Source organism: Xyrauchen texanus, chromosome 23 (assembly GCF_025860055.1).
Source record: "Xyrauchen texanus isolate HMW12.3.18 chromosome 23, RBS_HiC_50CHRs, whole genome shotgun sequence".
In the NCBI taxonomy this organism is placed as follows: domain Eukaryota; kingdom Metazoa; phylum Chordata; class Actinopteri; order Cypriniformes; family Catostomidae; genus Xyrauchen; species Xyrauchen texanus.
Window position 1 is genome coordinate 29,686,922 of NC_068298.1, and position 19,619 is coordinate 29,706,540.

General features: G+C 35.8%; 2 protein-coding genes across 3 annotated transcripts; both read left to right on the forward strand.

The window, feature by feature from the left end:
* Positions 1–2,106: 2,106 nt before the first annotated feature.
* On the forward strand, positions 2,107–10,438 carry LOC127663467 (signal element on autosome protein 2-like). The gene is made up of 7 exons (XM_052155069.1): positions 2,107–2,246; positions 3,427–4,798; positions 6,934–6,962; positions 7,276–7,404; positions 8,204–8,270; positions 8,475–8,582; positions 9,159–10,438. The coding sequence occupies exons 1-7, from the start codon at positions 2,107–2,109 to the stop codon at positions 9,828–9,830; spliced, it is 2,517 nt and encodes an 838-aa protein (XP_052011029.1). The 3' UTR covers positions 9,831–10,438.
* A 734-nt stretch (positions 10,439–11,172) lies between these two features.
* LOC127617183 (RDS/peripherin-like protein xRDS35) lies at positions 11,173–19,178 on the forward strand. Of its 2 annotated transcripts, none has more exons than XM_052089107.1 (6): positions 11,173–11,257; positions 11,563–11,713; positions 12,871–13,146; positions 13,486–13,640; positions 14,136–14,382; positions 18,375–19,178. In XM_052089107.1, the coding sequence occupies exons 2-6, from the start codon at positions 11,564–11,566 to the stop codon at positions 18,630–18,632; spliced, it is 1,086 nt and encodes a 361-aa protein (XP_051945067.1). In that variant the 5' UTR covers positions 11,173–11,257; position 11,563; the 3' UTR covers positions 18,633–19,178. The 2 variants fall into 2 exon arrangements, with proteins under 2 accessions (XP_051945067.1, XP_051945066.1); XM_052089106.1 differs by having other exon boundaries at positions 11,193–11,257; positions 11,560–11,713.
* Positions 19,179–19,619: the final 441 nt, after the last annotated feature.

Here is a 19,619-nt window from a genome sequence, read left to right on the forward strand (position 1 = left end):
AGTCAAAAACAAGCAGTCACGTTTTTCTTCTTCTTCTTGTTTCCGGCAGACTAGACGCATCTATGGCGTATTGCTGCCCTCCACTGTTCGTTATTCACATATTAATGGTGATTGCCTATCCTTCTGTATAATCCAGTTTCATGTAGATACTCGATCAGTTTCTTCATTTTGTTCCAACTATCCAAATTAAGTAGAGTGCGTAGGCTAAATATAGTTTCTCCAATTGCTCCCAGGTCTCTGAACAATTTCCTACTTTGACGAGAGAACTTTCTACAATGAACTAATATATGCTTCACTGTTCCCTTGTCTCCACATTCACATTTTACATCAGGATGTTTACCAATCAGAGCCAGCCCACTCTGCCCATACCTCAATCTGGATAAGACTACTGCATCTCTTCTCTTACTTCTAAATGCACATTTTCCTTTCTCTACAATTCTTTGTACTGAATAGTATGCCCTCCCCTTCCTTTCATTTTCCCATGATTTTTGCCACATTTCTTTTACTGACCTATTTATTATTTCTGTGTAATCTTGTCACCCATACTGTAAATTGATTTGAGCTCTTCCCTCCTGCACCGCATTCTTTGCCACCTCATCTGCCTCCCCATCAAACAGTCACGTTGTTTGTGAGTCAGTTTATGAAATGAGCTTGCAGATTCGTCATGAACAAACGGTTTACTATCTTTATAGATACCATATAGTTCAGATAGTCTGTATATATTTATCGGACCTCAATTTATCAACTTTTGTCAAAGCTCTATGTGTTGCATTAAGAAGAAGTGGGGAGTTTAATGTGAAGATTGTGAAAAGTGTGGAAAGGTCTGTCTTCGTTTCAGAGTTGAATGTCTGCATGTCATTAAATTACCCACAAGATGGCACCAATCTCTCACACTTACGTCACGGAATAATAATAATAGATTACCTAGATGAATGAAAACCTTTATCTTCAGACAATGAGTTAATCACAGCAATGTTTGTGCTCCCTATTTAATCAGCATTATCACCTAAATGGCCATTTATTTTGGTATGAATGTCTGTCTTTTTCTTTTAGTTAAAATCTTACAGATAAATATATTTATTTTGCAGTGGTGGGGCAGTGGTGGCTCAGTGGTTGAGGCTCAGGGTTACTGACCAGAAGGTCGGGGGTTCAAGCCCCAGCACCACCAAGATGCCACTGTTGGGCCCTTGAGCAAGGCCCTTAAATCCAAGTTGCTCCAGGGGGATTGTCCCTGTAATAAGTGCACTGTAAGTCGCTTTGGATAAAAGCGTCAGCCAAATGCATAAATGTAAATGTAAATAAATGTAAATTTTGCAGCTAAAATAATTGAGGGATGGGCTATTCAAGTCTGCCACATACAATATGAAACAGAAAAAGAAAAAAAATAATTTTTGCATTTTATTTTATTTTCATTTTTTTTTAAGTTTGCCTCTGTAAATGTGTGATTAATGAAATGTGAATGACACATAAAATTATTGCACCTCATTAAGCATGATGTTATACAATTTATGGATGGGATGAGATTGTAATATGTTAAAATAAAATAAATATTCTCTGTTTCTCTATTTGCATTTTTCCTATTATTTAAATCCATCCTCAAAAATCCATATGTGATGTAACTGTACCCTTATTAATTTCATTAATCTCCTTTTTGTGTGCGTAACCGCTGAACCATGTAAATGCAATGTTCTTTTACCAAAGCCTGATCGATTCTGTTCCAACTGTTCTATATCCACAGGGGTGCTTTCATTCTGCTCAATGGAGTCATTACATCAGAATCAGATGAAAACTGGGTGATGGAATACCCTGACAACATTAGGCTTGTTTCACTCCGACCGCACTAGCCTGGTGGAGAATAATTAGCTGAATTAGAAGGTTGCACTTCTGAAAATTTTTCTTCAAAAGATCAATCTTTTTTTCAAAATAATGGACCTTTAAAGATCCACTTTTAAACATATATGAACCAGAAATCTACAGGTGAGATCACATACTCAGAGCAGAGCTGAAAAAGAACACTTTTTTTAGGAAGAGCAAATTGGCACAGCAGAACATTCATATTTCTGCGAACGACACATTACTGACAGGCTGTGGATTCAAGAGTAAGACATGGATAGGCATTTCCTACCTGTGCATGGTCCTTCTGAGGGTGAGGTCAAAATTCAGAAACATTACCATCCCATAGCTCATCAGCATCCTCACAAAGATCATTACCACCACAACCAATATCACCACCAAGGATCAAACAGGTATGTGCTTGAACTTTCTTTTGTGAAAATGTGTTGAGGAGTGATTCTCAAACTTTTTCTTTTTCAATCTTTTTCAAACAATACAAAACACAAAAACGGTTTAAAATTAGTTTTACATAAAACATATATTTTTTAAGTGTGATTAAAAAAAAATTGGAAGCATATGCATACGCCTTCTTTCCAAATGTATCCTTGTTTTAGTCTGTGAGGCATCTGGTCATAAGCTCTATTATAAATATGATTCAATATGAGCCTGTATGTTAAGATATGATGGCTATACAAAACCAATCAATGCTTATGCATTAATCTTTGTTAAAAAAACAAAGATTCTTCTTTGTGTATAACTGAATTAATATGTCATAAGTATGGTATAAAAATGTGGTCTGTAAAAAAAAAAAAAACCTTTAGTAGTACAATGGGGCTAAAGGTCCCCTTAAGGAAATGTTTCAAGACTGAAATAAATAAATAAAATACAAATAATTATTGAGTAGATTTGGAGCAACATTATTTATGTAAAAATAAGTACTAAATGGTAGTTTTTATAAATTAAAATTAATAATAAAAAAGCACTTGGGTTAAAATACTTTTTTTAAGCTTTTTTACAACTTTTGATTTAATCACATTGAACAAAACTGAAAAAATTACACATAAGTATTTTGTCTCAAAATGCACGTGATAACTTTAGGGATTTTTATTAGCTTGATACATTTGCGACATTTAAAGTTATTAAATGTTAGATCAAATTACCTCAAAATCCTTTTCTAAATGACCTCAAAAACAGCCCTTAAACACTGTAAGTTTGATGACTTCATGGGTCAGGAACATTTTGCAGTGTATAGTGATAAACAGGTGTTTGAAGGTGTTGTTTAGTGTTTTATGAGAAAATAAAATCAAAACTGCCTTTTATCATTTTTAATTTTTAAATTTTAGCTAGATTGTACCATATTTTATTTCCATTCCAATCTATGTGTTCCTATTGCATATTGTTTCAGAGATAATTATTGACAAATAACACTGGCTGTCATTCAACCCAATCAATTAAAATCTCCCACCTGCTAGTTTTTAGCAAGAGACCACATATTGCCAATATGTGGTCTCTTGCTAAAAACTAGCAGGTGGGAGATTTGAAAATTTAATGAAATTCATTAATTCCTGCCTTATGTAACCCCTCTTTCATCAGTCACAGCTCTTCAAGTAGTCATGGGAATAGTCATGATCCCCATCACCATGAAAATAAGCATCATTATCACAGGAATCCCAAAGTGGCTGCAGACCCCCATGGCTTCACTAAAAGTTCTTCCTCCAGCCTGTCTTCTTCTTCTTCCCCTTCTTCATCTGCCTCCTGGACTTCAGAGCCCAGCTTGGATGATGAGATGTATCTTACGTACAACAAACCCCAGCATTCCCTGTCCTGCTCCAACATTCCAGAGGTCCAGCAGAACATTCCTGAAGGAGAATCTGAGGACTTTGATTTTGATCATAGACGTCCATTACATTTTCAAAACCCGAAGCAGCGCCACAGCCTAGAGTATTCTGGCCAACTGCCTCCAAGTTCCCAGCATGGACGTAGCACACCAAAACTCTGCCGGGGCCACAGCAGAAGTGTGGAGCGTCTCCAGCAAAACAAGTCCAGAGCCTGTTACTCTGGAGAACATTCCCCAATGGATCACGGCCCACTGTACAAGACTGCAAGCCTGGGACAAAGTCTGAATGTTGAAAGCACTCTTAGGGGCAGAGGAGTGCCCAAGAAGGCTGCATCATCTATTCATTTGCCCAGCAAGGGAATTCTGAAAAACAAGGATGAGGGCCAGAAAGGAGGCAACTTTAGGAAGGCTAAGTCTTTGGAAGTGCTCTCAACCAGGGTGGAAGTCACAGGAACATCCAAGCAGAGCTCCATGAAAGTAGCGAGGGAAAGCTTTGTGAAAGGGAAGCTTCAATTCTCTGCATTTTTGGATGAGATCACCAAACAGGTTATCAGTCCCTCTACACTTAACTCTCTTGGTGTCACCACACAGACACCCCAAAAATCTCCTAATTTAGAACGCAAGCAGTACGGTGCCAGGCAAAAGCAGGACAGTGTCATGCCACCACCAAAGCAACAGCCCATCAGAGCTGAGAGACCTGATTTAGGAAAGACTGTCTCTGATTCCAGCTCACACTCACGATTCAAGAAATCCCAAATGGGCAAAAACCACACCCAAAACCTAAGCTGTCCTCCTCCCCCACCACCCCGCCACCCTTCTAAATCTGAAAGACAAGGGACTGCTTCTGATAAACAGCACCACTGGCAATATTCTCAGCTGCTCACTGATGGAACCAGCACCAGCCCCGAGCCTTGCCAGAGCCACCTCTCTAAACACAAAGGATGCCATCAAGGCAGTCATGGCCCATCCAGGCATTTGCATACTAAACAGGAGTACAAGAGCTCCCCTCCTCCTCTCCGAGCCCCAGGGTTGGATTCAGAGTCTCCATCAAGCAAATCATCCACCAGCTCAGAGAAAAGTGACAAACCCAAACACATGGGACACCGAAGGCACTCTAAACCACACAGGGTGAGCTCATCTAAAGACCAAAAGATGCTAAAAGTGAATATTATAATATTTTATTTTGCTAACTTTTGCTTCTAATACATATTATGTAGCTTTTTGATTCTCGAAAGTAATTTGAAGTTTTTAAGTTTAAATGTAAGTTTTAATAGTCACATATGACACATATACTACAGACAGTTCCAGTCCAGACTGACAGTCTCTTGAATGAGTTGTACTGTTGTTTAATTGAAACATACTGTAAAAAAAAGGAAACATCCTATCAAATAAATTTTTCAGGGACTAATGCTACATTCATATCATGTCAGAATTACTGTAATTAGGAGTTGACAATTCAGAGATTCCACTTGGAGCTGTTCATCTCCTCAGACTGAGAAATAATGGCACAGTTAATAATGCCAAAACGGGGGATGGAGGGGCCTGGGTAACTCAGCGAGTATTAACAATGAATTGGCCCGGTCGCTAGGGAGGGTAGAGTCACATGGGGTAACCTCCTCGTGGTCGCTATAATGGGGTTCTCGGTCTCGGTGGTGCATGTGGTGAGTTGTGAGTGGATGCCGCGGAGAATAGTGTGAAGCCTCCACACGTGCTATGTCTCTGCAGTAACACACTCAACAAGCCACGTGATAAGATACGCGGATTGACGGTCTCAGACACAGAGGCAACTGAGATTCGTGCTCCACCATCCGGATTGAGGTGAGCCCCTGTGCCACCACGAGGACTTAGAGAGGGCATCGGTGATTGGGCATGCCAATTTGGGGAGAAAAGGGGAGAATATATAAATAATAAAAAAACATATCTAAAATAACCCCAAAATGGATCCTTGTGTTGCTTTGTTGTTGATGATAGCAAAATATTGAATCGCTACATTAATTTATTAACTGACATCTATGCAGAATGTTCTTGCAAGATGCTTTAAAGGTATGCTCCAGATAATGAAATGAAAACAGAAATATGTGTAATTTTATAACAAATGCAACTTTTATGACTGGATTCAGTAATTATATCCTTGTTATCCACATTGTGGAAATCATAGGGCCCTACATGTGATGGCGGTAAGCGGACTCTAATCGTTGAATTATATAAAGTGTATCTACATACCAAGGTGTAAAGGCCGCATCATCACAACGCTACCACCTCGCGTGTAAATTATTTAAAACAAATAAAATTAAATAATAAATCTGCGGTCCTGCTTTTGTTGTTGTTTAAAGTTTACAATTCAAATGTTTTGTTTGTTGGAACAACAGTGTTGCAGTGTTGGAACGAAAACAAAAAGTGCACTATATCAATACTTGTACATGTTACAAAAACCTGGCCAGTGACACAATCAAAGTTTTATTATACTAAAATATTTTCCAGGACATTTAGGTATTTTTCTAATTTTCCATGACTGGAATGCATTACAAAATTCTAGGTTTTCCAGGATTTCCAGGATGTGTGGGAACCCTGTATTAACAAAGCTTAAGCTCAGCTAAATGTTTCAATTAAATATATTGAATATTTTTATGGTTTTGTGATTTAAGCATCATAAAGTATGTAAATACTTGTATGTAATATGTAAATAATATGGTGGTAGGCCTACTATATGCATGTTATTACAGGTCAGGCTTGAAATACAACAGTACATTTTATGCAGTATGTAACAGGGTATCTACTCCGTCTCTTTATCCACTGAGGGGTCCTAGAATCCTTTTCAAGTGGAAGGATGACATTAAATTTTTTTGTATTTGCATTAGTTACTATATAAAAGCAATAATGTACAAGAAGTGATATTATATTGTACTGTAGTATACAGTCATATATGGGGTTGCAGGCACTTCACGGCACGTCATGCCTATCAATGCACTTCAGCCATCACTTTTTACTGTACAGCATGGCCTATACTATATTGTTTAAACATAGGACAACATATAAATATCAAAATAAGAATAGCCTGATATCAAATCTAAAAGTGGAAGCTTGATGAATACCCTTCATTTTATCCATATCTGCTAATTAACCCAATTGATCCGCATATGTCATCAATGATAATGTTGTTTCCTGGACCATATCACCTCAAAGATCAATTTTCTATTCTGTTTTCTCCATCCTCCCTTTCTATGTTCATTGTTTGACCCCTCTCCCCCATCTCCTGACCCCAGGATTCGGTCAGTGCTGTGGACAAAGTTCAGTAAGTGGTTTTCCCTCTTTTGTTAGGGGTTATTAGAGTTATTTTAGACTATCGAGTTAGCTCTTTTTAGAAATTTTACTCTGCTTTGTTTCCTAAATTCTGTTATCCAGCCTGAGGCGTATTTATTGCTTCTATATTTCCATCTATCAAAGATATCTGAATGTACATGCACACATGCTGATAAAGTTTTTCCTCATCAACGCTGTATTATATACCATATAATGTAACATGATTATAAGAGTGTCTTTACAGAAATTAAAAGTTTTCATCCTGACATAGATACATAATCACAAATATCTGTAATAAATTGCAGGTTGCTGGAACAGTACAACAAAGAGCTGCATGAGAACCTGTTGCAGACTGTGGCATGCATTGAGAACATGGAGGGTGAATTGCAGTGTACCAAGGCAGAGTTGGCCAACTTCAAAGAGAAATACAGAAGGTTAGCATCAATGCAGAGTCCTCTGATTTTAACAGATTTGCATGTTGTCTTGTAAGTCTACATATGTAGTACACATGCAAACACAATGTTTTAAAGACATAGAGCTCCTTGACTTTTTTTTTTTAATGTTTCTTCAACCTTTGGCACTTAGTCCTGTGAATTTCTAGATACTGTAGTAAAATATTGCTCAAAAATTATTCACACTCTCACTAGTTTATTTAATTTGTCTACTAACAATGTCCAACACAGATATATCTTATTGTAGTCATGCATATTCCCACCACAGTGTCATTTCAACCTCATCTCAAATTCTGTATCGTGTTTAATAGAATTCTGTGGTGAAATGACAGCTATGGAAATTAAATTTGTACTTAAATTAAATAAATAAAATTGTTTGGTAGTTTTTGAAAAATGTAAGAAAAAAATTATTTTCACACAAAAAATCAATTTCACACAATAAATATAAAAATTATTTATGTTTATTTCTCTCTTTGTTTAGATAATAATAGTTTTAAATATTTGATTTTTACAGTTATTTTAGTTATTAACTACTGTATTATTATTATTAATATAACATTGAAAGTATGGGTCAAGGAAAAGGCTAAAACAGTAACATCTATACAGAAAAGGTATGTATATGTGTATAAAATAAAAAGTTGTAATCTGTTAGATAAGGGAAAAACATCGGACTTGACATTGAGTGAAGTTGAAGAAACACACTTTAATGGAAAACACACTGTTTTGATATATGACTGTTGATGCCAACCTTTTTTATCCTCCGTCTAATGTGTTTTTGCAGGCTTCAAGAGAGCTATTCTGTTTCTCAGCAGGCAGTCAGTGTCCTGGAGCAGAAACTCAAGTCTATGGTTAGGTTAACACATCAATTACTGAAAGAATGTAGACGAATATTTAAAAAACAAAAAACAATGGTTGTTATTGCTGAATTACGTACAAGAAGAATGTATATATATAGTGTGAAAAATCTGGATTTTTAAGAATGAACCTTTTCTTATACATTAAGTACCCACCAGTAGAAAATATTTTTAGGTTTGGTTTATCTTTTTTGACAGGTAGACAGCTTGCATGAGGAAAGAAAGTTCCTCATGCAAAAAGTTGTGGTTCTAACTAAACAGCTGGATACTGCCCAGAAGACTGTCGTATCTTTGGAAAACATCAATGTAAGTGTCACAAGCAGACACCTGGAAGGGTTGATATATATATATATATATATATATATATATATATATATATATATATATATATATATATATATATATATATATTTATGGATTCAAAGATATAGATGGACTTTGAATGAGTATAATACGCTGCAACAACTTTAAAGGTACACTCAGTAATTATTTGCAACTTTGAAACATACGTATATAATCATGATGACTCACATGAGATGAAGATTCCAGTCCAATCAGTAACCTTATAAAAGTTTCATTTTACATGGAGAGCTGCCATGTTAGGATCACACGACTAGCCGAATTGTACTCGCTTATTCTCAGTAACCACACTGATACTGGGACACTTTGGCTCTAGGATTTAATTAATCATGACTATCTGTGAATAGTGATTTTCTACAATGATAACTTTAACTGCAAACTATTACATTTGAATGATGCCTCATCTAGGCCCCTAGGTGTCAGTGAAAGTCCAAGACAACATAAACAAAAACTCACCTTTAACACTACTTTTCCCCCCAAATAAAAGTACAATTTTAACAGCTCACATCTTTATCCCCATAGGTTCCCTCTTTGATTAGAGAGCTGTTGAAAAAGCATGTTGACTCTCAGGAAGCATTGGAAAACTTCTTGTTTCCCCAAATATCCCCAGGCCAATCTGACAGTGACCAATCAAGGACTCAAGAGTTCAGAGAAAATTCATCATCTGTTGGAAAGGGGGAAGAACGAGTGTTTGAATGGTCACACCCTGGAGAGAAATGCTCAGATGCCAGCCAACAGCTTGTTAGAGCATTTTTGCCATGGAAACATGATCATGATCCGTGGTCAGGGCCAGAACTGCTCAGAGTTAAAGGAAGTGACTCACAACTTCCTTCCTCTGTAGCTGATGGTGCATTAATCTTAAAAACAATAACAGATGCAAAGACCTCAAGTCATCAATTGTATAAATTAGCCATGAATACAGATACCGACATTGTTGCCATGCCAACACACAGTTGTTATGACACTACCACAAACCCATACATCCTAGAAGACATGGGGCTCAAAACACAGACAGGTGGTGAGTCAAGAAGAGAGTGTACTACCACTGTGGGGAAAGACCCCAATGATGCCACCTATCTTACAACACAGAGGATGCTAGATAATTTGTTGAGCCAGATTCCTCCACTCCCAAAATATGACGGTGATGGAAAACAGACAGGAACTGGGGCCAGGGAACTAGCCGGAGGACATTAATGACATTAGATTTTAGGTCTTTCCCAGTAAACTGTAAAATAACTGGTTAAAAGTAACATGGCTTGGTTGTAAGTAAGTAAATAATTATGATGTCAACAAATGATTTTGAGCCACACCCTTTAAAGTAATTTAGTTTAGTAATTTAGGGCATGAGGCAAGGTGAAGTATACAAGGCCTTTCTTGTCCAGGGGTTACATGCCTGGTGAAGTCATACTAGTAGCACCGCCCTAACAACAGACCCGAGGGACCTAGGTTTGCCTTTGAGCCCTCCAAGAAACCTCTGATGCCCCTGCTCTGGGTCACTTGATCAAGGGCCACTCTGTCCACCCAAAACTTATAAGTGCCCCACCAAAGACTGCACCCTAGTACTGGCCCTGCTGAGTAGACACAAGTGAGACACAAGGTCTTTTTCTCAGGGAAAAAGATATGAGAAGCAAGAGTCTTCTGCAAAAGTCTACATTTGATCTTGTTGCTGCCTAAGAGCTGAAATATGAGTGGTTCAATGTACATGTGGCAAAGTATCCTCTATTGTTGTGTTACTTTTTGCCCCAATGTATAATATTAAATGTTTAACCACATTATTCAAATGGTATTTATTTCACCATATAATCTGCATGGTGAAAATTATATATTTGATCTCTTATAGATTATTTTATGTTTGACAGCCTCATTTGTGCTTGTAAAAATTAGAATACATTTGTGAAATATGTTAAAGAAGAATTATGTAAATGTATTATGAGCATTCATTATTGTAAATTAATACTCCTATTCAGTCCATTCTGTGTCTATTTGTGGTAATCATTAACACAAGTTGATCTAGATGTATAACTGGTAGAATGCCATTTCTAGTGTCTAGCAGACTGCAAATAAGAAGACTTATTCACTTTATGGAAGAGAACGGAGATGCATCATGTAGTTTTACTGTAGAATATTCTCACTCTCATTTAGATTAAATAACATGCATTTTCTTTCCCTTATGAACTACTTAAATGACAATAGATAAATAAAGTCTTTCTGTGTCACATTTGGGGCTCCTTTATGTTTCTCCTTTTCACTGAACATCCAGGACTTCAGGTTAGATATAGGTGTCATAATGTCTCACCTCCTGTTTTCGGTTTCTCTTTTCTGTTCTTCATTGTCTCAGACTATGTTTCTCTGTTTTACCTGTTACCACAGTCCATTACAGAGCACACCTCGAGTCAAACCCCTCCTTCTGGTACTCTTTTTGGCATCTCCAAGGGCAGGTTTGCTTAGAGGACACAGGCCTAGATTCTCATTGGTGGAGTTGTTCTAATAGGATCAGACAAGAGTACAGGAGATTATGACACTTTAGACATAATACTTTATATCATATTTCTAAGCTCTAGACAAAATGGCTGCCAAACTGTAGGAGGTCCGAAAGAAAGGGCACACAAAAATTCTTGAAGGTAATGACATTTATTTTTATTGTTCTCCATGTAAAATTTGATGATTTTGAAGACAACCTAATTGTTAACTTAAATTAAGCTTCAAGGCACTAACTTTTTTGTCTCACGTCCCAGCATTAGAATCATTTTAATGGAAGCTGGTCTCACAGCCTTATTCCTGATTTCAGATATGTTGGGGACTAATGGGAATTTACCTGAGAATGATTCTTTATTTGCTCAATTGGATACTCATTCAACTGTCAATCAAAGCCCTCTTTTCAATCAAAACATTTACAATACCCATTTCAAAATACTTTTTTAAGCAGTATGGTGTTGTTGAAACTAAAGTTCCCCTTCCAAAAGAGGGTGCGTCTGGCCCAGGGTCTCTGGCTGCTTTCTTGGGTAGCTATGTTCTCTGGAGCAATCACCTTTGCATTGGGAGTCTTCCTCAAAACTGAGCTACATCGCAGATCAGAGGTAACAAAACTTTTATTTTGGAAATGTAAAAATCCATTAGAAATGTTTAATCTTAACATAAATAAAACCAGATAAATAAAGTATCCAAAGCTATACCTGTTTTTGTAAGGCAATGGCAAGTAAAATAATGAATATAATGAATTATCAGGAATAGTGTTCCTTCCATAGCAGTCAATTAGCATCTCAAAAGTTTGCAAAAGGATTACCAGAAATGTGTACATAGAGAAACTAAACACAGGTGAATCTGAACTGTCTGCACATTGTGAATCAATAGCTTACTGCAGTCATTCTTAGGCGTCTTTAAATGCCTTGTGTTTGCCACTGAGAAATGACTCATTACCTCTCAATTATAATATTAATCCTTTATGATAATTTCCAAAACTGTCTATGGGACAGTGACGATGGCGTTATACATTCCTTTTGATCACAGAAGGCATCATCCTTTTTTAAACGTACTAACTAATAACTAACTTAATTACTATTCCAAGTTTAGTAAACTGTACTATGTATTGGTTAGCCATCAGAATCAGTACACAGTATATATAAAACTGGCATTTACCCTTTACAATGTCAACACAAGTGTAACAGGCATAAACTTTGTCTTGTCAAGGGAATAATCTCACATAATCCCAAGGACCGGCACTCAGATAAAGTCCTCTATGTGAGCACCAATAACTGAGCTATTATCTGTAATGGAGTCACTAAAATCACATTGAAACCTGACACTGAGTGAAAACAAGCATGGAGTGAAGAAATTAAGGAAAAATATGCATACATTGCTCTTTTTCAAAAGGTACTGGATAATATGGATATACAGTGAAAAGTATAGAGGACAACATGTGTAGCCCCTTGGGCATAAATATTTGGTCATGACTGTTTGTGTTGATGTAGGAAGAAATCAATATTTTTTACAGCAATTTTGCCTTTTTGTACTATTGGTTCAGTTTATGCTTTTTTTTGAGAAACCTTGCTTAAAATCCTGATTTTGAGTAGAGACATCTGTCTTGAGTAAAGAAAGGTTGTCATTGTCAGGAAAAGTGAATGTTGGTCAGTGGGCTTTAGGATCAACCACATCTACATAACTGCTAAAGATTATAAAGTAGGACATTTTTACTTTTGAATGGGTAACAAATGCTCACCCTGGTTACACCTTATAGGTGATGCACAGTATGGACATCCACATTGTGCCAAATCTGCTGATGGCAGTAGGACTAGCATCAGTGGGGATCAACATCTGTGCTGGTAAAGTCTGCCAGGACTCCTTGGACCCTTCACGCTTTCCACGCTGGAAGACATTTCTTCCTCCATTCTTCTGCATTTCCATCTTCTTCACCTTCCTGCTAATGGTCGCCGTGATTCTGAGCTACGCCCTGCAGCCCAGTCTGGAGGAGTCTCTGAAAATTGGCCTGAAGAACGGCATTAGTTTCTACAAGGTTTGGGAGAGACACTGAGAGAATTATGGACGGCATTATTTAATAGCTATCAGGTGTTAAATATAGATAGATAAAGATAAAAAGAAGTGTTTGATGGTCATCTGTTGAGGGTCCTTAAGTCATCTGATCAAAACTAAAAACTAAAATAAAAAAACAAGTAAAAATAACATCCAAAAACTTGCTGATATAACCTAATTTATCAGGTTAATTAGTCTGATTAGATAGCATTTTTTTACTTGAAACCAGTTAATTTTAGATACTTCCTGAAACACATTTTTAGGTTACCCCAAAAAAGTGTAGTAGGTATCTGATGTTACAGTGAAAATTGTATCTCTACAGGACACAGACACACCAGGCCGTTGCTTCCAGAAAGAGACCATTGACCGTTTACAGATTGAGTTCCTGTGCTGTGGCAATACCAACTACAGAGACTGGTTTGAGGTGCAGTGGATCAGCAACCGTTATCTGGACTTTACATCCAAAGAAGTGAAAGAGTGAGTCACAAAAATCAAAGATCAATGTACTATATGCTTTAGGAAACATTTAGATATCAATGTTAAAAAAGGTAGGATATCAGTGGTTATTCAAATCTCTGTTTGCTTATCCACTGATTTAACTGATTTAAGTTATTCAAATACCAAATTACAAACTAGCCTTTGCTTTCAAGGTTAATCAGATGTCATGTTGCAAAATAGAAAGTCAAAGGTCACATGCCAAAATCAGATGAAAATCTGTGTCACCCCCCACCCCCACCAGCAATCAATTTTGCATGTGTGCATAAAGTTAGTGAATTGATCAGAAAGTCAATACGGCACAAAAAAAAAAAGAGAGAAAACCTCAACAAAAATCAATCAATTGTGCAACAAAACTACTATATTTTATGGACATAATTCTATTGTATATAATGTAATCTTGATCGTAATTATTCACATTGTTACTGTATATAGTAGACTATACATTCTTCTGTCTATTCCTCTTTGCCGATACAGTCGTGTGAGGAGTAATGTGGACGGCCGTTATCTGTTAGACGGCGTTCCATTCAGCTGCTGTAACCCTGCCTCCCCCCGCCCCTGTATCCAGTACAGTCTCCTGGACAACTCCGCCCATTACAACTATGAGTATCAGACTGAGGAGCTGAACCTACACAACCGAGGTTGCCGCCAGGCTCTGGTCAGCTACTACATGGGTTTAATGAACACCATTGGCCCTGGTGTTCTGTCCGTTTTCCTTCTCCAGGTATGAGATGTCAGCATTAAACCATCCATTAATGGCTAACTGAATGGTCATTACAGTGTTCTTCTTCCCAGATCACTGATTTTTATTGCCCAATTAGATTTCATATTGTCATTTCAGACTTATATTCTATATTATATTCTAGATTATATCTATTTGGTCATTACAAGCTTAGATTCTACAGTATATTAGATTCTGAAGTCATCTATATGGTCAATCATTACAGTCATTACAGACTTAAGATTCTATATTGTCATCTATTTGGTGATTACAGACATAAATTCTATATTAGACTCTATATTTCCATTTATATGGTCATTGGAGGCTTATTTTCTAGATTAGACATTGTATTGTCATCTATGCCATCATTACAGTCATTGTAGGCTTATATTCTATATAAGACTCTATATTGTCATCTATATGGTCATTACAGTATAGGCTCAGATTCTATATTTGATTATATACTGTGATCTATGTGGTCATTACAGGTTTATATTCTATCTTAGATTATATATAGTCATCTATATAGTCATTACAGGTTTATATTCTATATTAGATTCTATATAGTCATCTATATGGTCATCACAGACTTATATTCTATATTAGATTATATATTGTCATCTATATGGTCATTACAGGTTTATATTCTATATTAGATTCTATATAGTCCTCTATATGGTCATCACAGACTTATATTCTATATTAGATTATATATTGTCATCTATATGGTCATTACAGGTTTATATTCTATATTAGATTCTATATAGTCATCTATATGGTCATCACAGACTTATATTTTATATAAGACTCTATATTGTCATCTATATGGTCATTACAGTATAGGCTCAGATTCTATATTTGCTTATATACTGTCATCTGTGTGGTCATTACAGGTTTATATTCTATCTTAGATTCTATATAGTCATCTATATGGTCATTACAGGCTTGTATTCTATATTAGATTCTATATTGTCATCTATATGGTCATTACAGGTTTATATTCTATATATTGTCATCTATATGGTCATCACAGACTTATATTCTATATAAGACTCTACATTGTCATCTATATGGTCAATACAGTATAGGCTCAGATTCTATATTTCATTATATACTGTCATCTATATGGTCGTCACAGACTTATGTTCTATATTAGATTCTATATAGTCATCTATATGGTCGTCACAGACTTATGTTCTATATTAGATTATATATTGTCATCTATATGGTCATTACAGGTTTATTTTCTATATTAGATTCTATATAGTCATCTATGTGGTCATCACAGACTTATATTCTATATAAGACTCTATATTGTCATCTATATGGTCATTACAGTATAGGCCCAGATTCTATATTTGATTATATACTGTCATCTATGTGGTCATTACAGGTTTATATTCTATCTTAGATTCTATATAGTCATCTATATGGTCATCGCAGACTTATATTCTATATTAGATTCTATGTTGTCATCTATATGGTCATTACAGGTTTATATTCTATATTAGATTCTATATAGTCATCTATATGTTCATCACAGACTTATATTCTATATAAGACTCTATATTGTCATCTATATGGTCATTACGGTATAGGCTCAGATTCTATATTTGATTATATACTGCAATCTATGTGGTCATTACAGGTTTATATTCTATCTTAGATTCTATATAGTCATCTATATAGTCATTACAGGTTTATATTCTATCTTAGATTCTATATAGTCATCTATATGGTCATCACAGACTTATATTCTATATAAAACTCTATATTGTCATCTATATGCTCATTACAGTATAGGCTCAGATGCTATTTTGATTATATATTGTCATCTATGTGGTCATTACAGGTTTATATTCTATCTTAGATTCTATATAGTCATCTATATGGTCATCACAGACTTATATTCTATATTAGATTCTATATTGTCATCTATATGGTCATTACAGGTTTATATTCTATATTAGATTCTATATAGTCATCTATTTGGTCATCACAGACTTATATTCTATATAAGACTCTATATTGTCATCTATATGGTCATTATAGTATAGGCTCAGATTCTATATTTGATTATATACTGTCATCTATATGGTCATCACAGACTTACATTCTATATTGTCATGTATATGGTCATTACAGTATAGGCTCAGATTCTATATTTGATTATATACTGTCATCTATGTGGTCATTATAGGTTTCTATTCTATCTTAGATTCTATATAGTCATCTATATGGTCATCACAGACTTATATTCTATATTAGATTCTATATTGTCATCTATATGGTCATTACAGGCTTAGATTCTGTTTTATATTTTACATTAGACTCTATATTGTCATCTATGTGGTCATTACAGGCATATTCTGCCAAGATCACTGATATTTATTGTCCATTAAATTCTATATTGCTTATTTATTACAGAAACTTATATGACCATATGAAAGATGTTAGGCAGAATGTTTGGTTGAGTCACCATTAACTTGCATTGTATAGAAAAGACACAATAAAAGTGAATAGTGATTTAGTGTAGTTTTTTGCCTAACACCTTTTTTAAGAGTAAATGATGGCAGAATTTTCATTTTTGGCTGAATTATCATGGGCCATATTACAGAAACACCAATCTGTAGAATACTATCTCATCTGTTAAGTAACTGTGGCAATTTAAGAGTTCTAACTTGAATTGTCACATACTTGAGACTTAAGCTAGAAAGTTTGTGTAATATTGCCCCAGATATTTAAAACTGAGTTTAATGGACAAACCAATATTCAGTGCATGTTATGCCATACAGCTGTAAAAAAAAAAAAGCACATCATTTCATTCTTTGACCCTGAAAAACAATTTGTGTTATATAATGTTCTCAACACATCGAACCATTCACACACTCATCACTCAATATTGACATAATTCTGGAACACAGTGCAGTGGTGAACTCAGAGGTGTCAATATTCATTAACTTGATTTAAAATAACTTGCACCCAAAACCACATCACCCTCTCAGCTTTTATAACATCAACAGCTTTTGTAACACTCACTACATGACTCATCTCTTCTCATATGCTGCTGTGACAGTCAACAAATAAGATTGATTCTAGTTCTACTGCCACTAAATGGGAACAAAACTACATTTGCATTTGATACATAATATGATATCCACAGAGTATTCTCAGAACATCTCACACATCACATACTATTAGCTATTATTACACACAGTCAAACCAAGTAAAACAAATAAGTCTTAGTCAGTCAGTAAACAAGTCAAATTTTAGAGGTGGTGTGTGTAATTTAGGAGAGGAGAAAGTGAAATACTTTCCCCTCAGTTTAATGTGAAAAGGCAATTATAAGTAAGCTATTCATTAGTTGACTTCTCTGATAAGTGAAACGATTTTTGCTTTGTGGCACAATCAAAATGTTGCTCTGTTTGTTGGAGCATCTCGACCAGCCTGACGCTGGCTGAACAATGGTGTGTGCTTTAGGTGGGACTACCTGGTTGTTGGCCATTGAGAGATAGGGGAAGTGTTGTTTAAAGACAGTCATTATATATGCAATTCTGTTAGTTGATGCTAGTGGCACAGAACCTATACATTTCCATTTTAAGAAAAAGAGCCATTTAGGCAATATAGAAGAAAACATTCATGCACATTCATAGCATGTATCATATAATAATGCCTGTTGACCATTAAATCACAAGGAACTTTATGTACATACAGTAGGTTACTAATGTTGGAAACTCCTTTATAAATGCTTCATATGTGTCCAGTTTACAGTAAGGTGCAATTTCATATGTAACTAATGTTGAATAAATGTTATTAAGCATTTATAACATGTTACTATTTTTATGCATGTTGTTAAAACTGCTTATCAATGATTTGTATAATGCATTTGTATATGAATTATTAATGAGCCCATTTATAAACACTTAACTAAGTCAGCATTAATATGTTACCATTAAGTTTGAACTCACACCTCTGTATCTCTGTTTGGCCCTTAGATGACCATGCTGGTGAGCTTGCGCTATCTGCAGACTGCAATGAAGCCTGTGTTGGGACAGGAGAATGTGGAGATCGAGACAGAGGGTTACATCCTGGAGAAGGGAGTGAAGGAGAGCTTGTTAGAGATGAAAACGAAGGTGATGAAAATAATCCGGTTCACTCAGGTGGGCGATGCATCTGCTAAGGCCCTGACCACAGACCCAGAGGCAGCAGCTACAACTTCGGCCCCAGAAAAGGCAGCCACTCCTCCCGGCTAAATGACTAACTGTAATTATTTATAATGAGATTCATGTATAGATTGAAGCCCTCACACTGTCTCGCAAGACTTTGCATGCAACATTTATGCATTGTGTTTATTTGGTGTCCTGCAGCAACCCTAGCCTTTAGCTTGGACCTGGAATCAGTAAATGTGAATCTTGCAAGGGTTTCACAGAACAAGGTTTGCCATCTAGACACAACCTACAATAAGTGTACAAGCGCACATGAGGGACATCTCTACAACACTCCTTGATTCTTCATCATGCAGAAAGGGCATTTTTAATCATAAATATTATATACAATTGTTACTTCATTACATTATGTTACAGGAGATAATACATTTATCCAAATATATGAGGTAAAAAGCAAAAACTCTAACAATAAAAGACTTTTCTCCCATGAGATTTATTTACAAAGTACTACTCTATTTTACAATTAAATTGTATATCACTCCATTTGCTGTTTGCAGCTTTATGCTTTGCTTAAATAAACAAAAGTAGAGGTCTGAAATGGCAGAATGTCTGTGACAAATAAAGAGTTTTTAACCAATCTGTTAATTAACCTGGTCATTTTTGTTGAGTAATTAACTGTTTATGAGGGACCTTTGTTTTGGTCTCTCCTTAGTACACAGTAGTTAAAGTTCTCTTCAGAAATAATGTTATGTTCCACTCATCATTAATTTCCTCCTTTGTCTATAAGAGAGAGAGAGAGAGAGAGATTAACAGGATTATGCTGAATGATTATGCAGGCCATATTGTTGGGTGTCCTATTCTGACACCTGAAATCTCTTTAATACTTTTATGATATTTAATACTATGACTGTTGCCAAAGCACTCACGCACATAACACAACACTGGGGCAACGCAAAAAATACAACTGCATCACAATCAATTATGCATCCATTTATTTCTTACAAGTAGTTCATTTTGCACTGGTGGCATGGAACATTGCTTAAATTCACAGGAACAAGCACTACAGAGTGGGGC